The 4586-nt window shown below is 44.5% G+C and overlaps 1 protein-coding gene across 1 annotated transcript in view; it reads left to right on the forward strand.

Annotated features, from left to right (window-relative positions):
- Window positions 1–1342: 1342 nt before the first annotated feature.
- The window catches only part of gpr37l1a (G protein-coupled receptor 37 like 1a), a gene marked incomplete at its 5' end in the record, with an annotated part of 5474 nt that continues 2230 nt past the window's right edge, over window positions 1343–4586 (forward strand). Inside the window, 2 exons of the mRNA XM_053652381.1 lie at window positions 1343–1798; window positions 2992–4586. The exon at window positions 2992–4586 is cut by the window's right edge and continues 2230 nt beyond it. Of these exons, the coding sequence (XP_053508356.1) occupies window positions 1343–1798; window positions 2992–3831 (1296 nt within the window). The remainder of the gene's footprint in view (window positions 1799–2991) is intronic.

The following is a 4586-nucleotide window of genomic DNA, read 5'->3' on the forward strand; positions in this document are numbered from 1 at the left end:
CCTGAGTGAAGTAACCTATCAAATCACATCAAATATGGTGCTGTCATATGTCATATGAGTTTATTTATTTAAATTGTGTAATTTGTTTATGTCTCTTTATTCAACTCGTAGTTCTGCTAAATGGGGCTTCTCCAAGATTCCTTTACAATAAATGAATGTAATTTATGTGTTTAAGGTAGTGCTTAAGGAGGATAAGGCTCCCTACGTAGTGTTTAAGTAGGATAATGTAAAAGTAAAGCTCCATTATTAATTTGCTGTAATTCTCATTGATGGCCACTAGGTGGCAGTAATAACACACCGAGTGAAATTGTATTGATGGCCACTAGGTGGCAGTAATAACACGTTGCATGAAATTCCATTGATGGCCACTAGGTGGTAGTAATGAAATGTTGCGTGAAATTCTATTGATGGCCACCAGATGGCAGTAATAACACGCGGCGCGGTTAAACCAGCGCTAGTGTCGAGTGATGAAATGCGATGTGTGTAATTCTCCCTGTTGGCCAGCAGATGGCGGTGACTGCGCGTTTCTCTGCTCTGTGACTGAGTTGGGAGGAGAGAAAGCTTTTTTTTCTCTGAAACGGTCCAAACTTTCTCGAGATTTTCTCCTCAGTTGCTTTTCTCTTCAGCGTACACACACATCTCTCTCTCTCTTTTTCTTTTTCTCCCTGTCTGTCTCTCTGTTTCAGGACAGGTTTATTTTATTCCCTCAGTAAAATGATCCAGTTTGTGTATCTGGCTGTGCTGTGTGTGGGAGTGATGGAGACGCGCCGGGTGAAGAACACGGTAATAAACACACATTTATTACTTTACTCTCATTACATTCTCTATTTATTACTATATAATGTCTTCAATTAGCAATCAGATGTTTTTTTAAATTAAAAAAAGAATATACAAATCTGTTAAAGTTTAGATGCAGAACAATAAACAATTCATCATCATTGAAGTAAAATCTGAGGTTTTGTATTAATAAGAAGAAGTAAAGCGTTTTATTTAATACTTCAATAGACTTTAATGTGCAGAAGTTTTTAAAAGTAGTCAGGATAATGTAGAGTAGGCTCCCTAGGTAGAGTTTAAGAAGGATAATGTAGAGTAAGCTCCCTAGGTATTGTTTAAGAAGGATAATGTAGAGTAGGCTCCCTAGGTAGTGTTTAAGGGGGTTAATGTACAGTAGTTTGTAAAAAATTTTAGTGTTTGAATTTAAATTCTCTCTTTTATGAAACATTTTGATGTGATATTTTGTTTAAAGTGGAGCCCCTCAGTGACACCATCACATGACCTCCTCGCTCTGTCCCCCAATGGACTCCTCAGTGCTAGCTCTGCACTGACACACAGTACCCGTGTAACAGGCGAGTCAGAGGTCACGCCCCCAGACGGTCAGAGCAGGAGATTGGCCCGTGGCTCTAAAGCCGGGAGATCAAAGCAGAGGGCGGAGCATTATGAGCACCGACACCCGCGGCCCTTCGACCCGGACAGTTATTTCACCACGCCAAGAGTTTTTAATGGCTCTCTGCTGGTGCACAACCCGCTGTACCCGGTGACAGGCGAGTCATACGGAGCGTATGCTGTGATGCTGTTAGCGCTGGTGGTGTTCGCGGTGGGCGTGGTCAGTAACCTGGCTGTCACATGCGCTGTGTGGCACAACCACTACCTGCAGAATGCTCGTAACTGCGTCCTGGCGAGTCTGGCACTCTGGGACCTCGCCGTCATCTTCTTCTGCCTGCCAGTCGTCATCTTCCACGAGCTCACGAAGAGACGACTGATGGGAGACGTGTCCTGCCGCCTCGTACCCTTTATAGAGGTCCGTTTTATTCTCCTATTAATTTAACATCAGCATGTCTGAATAAAAGAGTTAAAGCTCAGTCAGTGAGTCAGACAATGAGTGATTCAGTGAGTCAATGAGTCAGACAATGAGACAATCAGTCAGTCAGTCAGTCAGTGAAGAAGTGAGTCAGTTAGTGAGAGAGATAGTCAGTCAGTCAATGAATCAGTGAAGGAGTCAGTGAATGAGTGAGTGAGTTAGACAGTGAGAGAGTCAGTCAGTGAGACCGTCAGTGAGTGAGTTAAACAGTGAGACAGACAGTGAGGCAGTGAATGAGTGAGGAAGTGAGTGAGTCTGTTATAAAAAATGTCCAGTTTTACTGAAGTGCACTTAAATGTAGTGTAAACGTGCCCCTGAGTGTATATTAAGGCTGGAAGGTAAACAGGATGAAACGCTTGGTCAGAAACAGCTTCAGTATGAAACTCACGAGACACTAAACAACATGAAGCCTGCGAGTCTCTACATTCAGTTAAACCCCTTGTTTCAATTCATATGCTAATCCACTTTTCACCTAATTAGTCTGAGAGAAAGAGTGAGAGTGTGTGTGTGTGTGTGTGTGTGTGTGTTTGTGTGGCTAATTGAGGTCAGTAGTGTGTTAAATGGAGATGTAGGTCAGTGGGTCTAAAGCAGGAGTGTGTGTTTGTTTTGGAGGTTTTGTTCAGCTCAGTGTGAAATTGTGATGTGCTTTTATGCACTTCACCCTCACTCACTGACTCACTCACTCACTGACTCACTGACTCATTCACTGACTCACTCACTCACTGACTCACTCACTGACTCACTGACTCATTCACTGACTCACTCACTCACTGACTCACTCACTGATTCACTGACTCACTCACTCACTGATTCACTCACTCATTCACTGACTCACTCACTCACTCACTGATTCTCTCACTCATACATTGACTCACTGACTCACTCACGTACTTGTCATAACGACAGAAAAAGAAAAAAAAAGGTTTACAAACGGTTCACAGATATTATAACGTAGACTACAAAGAGAAATGGGTCACTTTATTTCCATTTCCAAATGTAGACAGAGTGGGCGGGGTTGTTTTATAGACAGAATGGGCAGAGCTGTTTAATAGACATAGTGGGCGGGGCTGTTTAATAGACAGAGTGGGCGGGGTTCATTTAGCTAACTGTCTGACTGTGTGTGTGTCTCTCAGGTGACGTCTCTGGGCGTGAGCACCTTCAGTCTCTGTGCTCTGAGTGTTGATCGCTTCCAGACGTTAACAAGCTCCTCCTCCTCCTCTTCTTCCTCTAAGACCCCCGAGTCGTTCAGCTCCATCGTGTCAAAGCTGTCAGTGATCTGGGTGGGGTCGCTGCTCCTCGCCGTCCCAGAGCTCATGATTTGGCGTTTGGAGACAGAGCTGTCTCGTGTCTCACGTCTCCCTGTGGACTCGTGCGTCCGTCTGCCTCCTTCATCGCCTCTGCTCTCCGAGTCTGTCTATTCCCTCATCATGACATACCATGAGTCGCGCATGTGGTGGATCTTCGGCTGCTTCTTCTGCCTGCCTTTGCTCTTCTCGTTCTCGTGTCATCTTCTGACGAGCCAGATCTCCGATAGCACGGTCCACACGTCCTCTTCCTGTCCTGCGTCCTCATCTTCCTCCTCGTCCAAGAAGCTCGTCACAATGCTAGCGATCGTTTATGGTGTGTTCTGCCTCCCCGAACACACCTGGAACATCGTGCTCACCTACGCCGGAGTGCAAGTAGACAGCGCCACACTGGCACTGCTGGCTTTGATTGGTCAGTTCCTGATGTTCGCCAGGGCCTCGGCCACGCCCATTTTGATCCTCAGCTTGTGTCGATCGTTGGGGCAGAGCTTCGTGGACTGCTGCTGTTGCTGCTGTGAAGAATGTCTGCCCAACAAACCTTCACCATCTCTGGCGTCATCATCTGTGTCATCGTCACCAGCTTTGGAGAAAGAAAAGAAGACTCAGGTCGACTTTGAGAAGAACATGAAAGAGAAGTCAGCTGAGATAACTATAGGAACTCCATGCTGAGAGATCTCTGATCAGTCCTGATCACTGTGCTGTCACACACACAGCAGATCGGCCGTGTACAACTCACCGATTTCATTCAGAACTCCCACACTCATATAACCTGTTCTCCTGAATATAACAGAGCCGGACACTGACTCCGCCCACTTTATCAGTGGAATAGTGAACTGCACAGTGTTTATAGTCCAGTGTAATGACGTGTCCGTTATGGTCCCTTGTTCTGGACATTTCGGACAGGTTTAAACAGTGACCCACTGCTGAATGGAGCCACAGCTTCAATTATTCATTCTAACAACGATAACCTTCATATTATATTATATTATATTATATAAATCTTATCATGTGTTATTCCGTTTATTCGTTCTGTAAGCTGTATGCGATTAAATACGATCTTACTCTGTGATTTTAGAGTCCTGAGGAATAAGAACATGCTGGATGTTTTGGTTAGCGAGTTCGCTTTGGGTTCAGGCCCTACAACAGCATTTGTTTTTGTACATTGGACAGAGTCGCTGGAAATTAGACACGTGCTAATAAATAAAATCCAAAATACACACCGATACTTCAACACCACCACCAGCCATCTGAGAGGAGGTTCTTGAATTGGGCAACCTTTTTAGACAGGTAGTTTAGAAATGTAGAACTCTTAAGGGTTCTTTGGTTGTCCCTCTTGGGGAACCCTTAAAGGTTTTTACATGAAGAAATGGTTCCTTTTTTGGAAGCTAAGAACCTTTTATTATCCAGTAAAACCCCTGAAGAAC

This window comes from Ictalurus furcatus, chromosome 21 (genome assembly GCF_023375685.1).
Source record: "Ictalurus furcatus strain D&B chromosome 21, Billie_1.0, whole genome shotgun sequence".
Taxonomy (NCBI): Eukaryota; Metazoa; Chordata; class Actinopteri; order Siluriformes; family Ictaluridae; genus Ictalurus; species Ictalurus furcatus.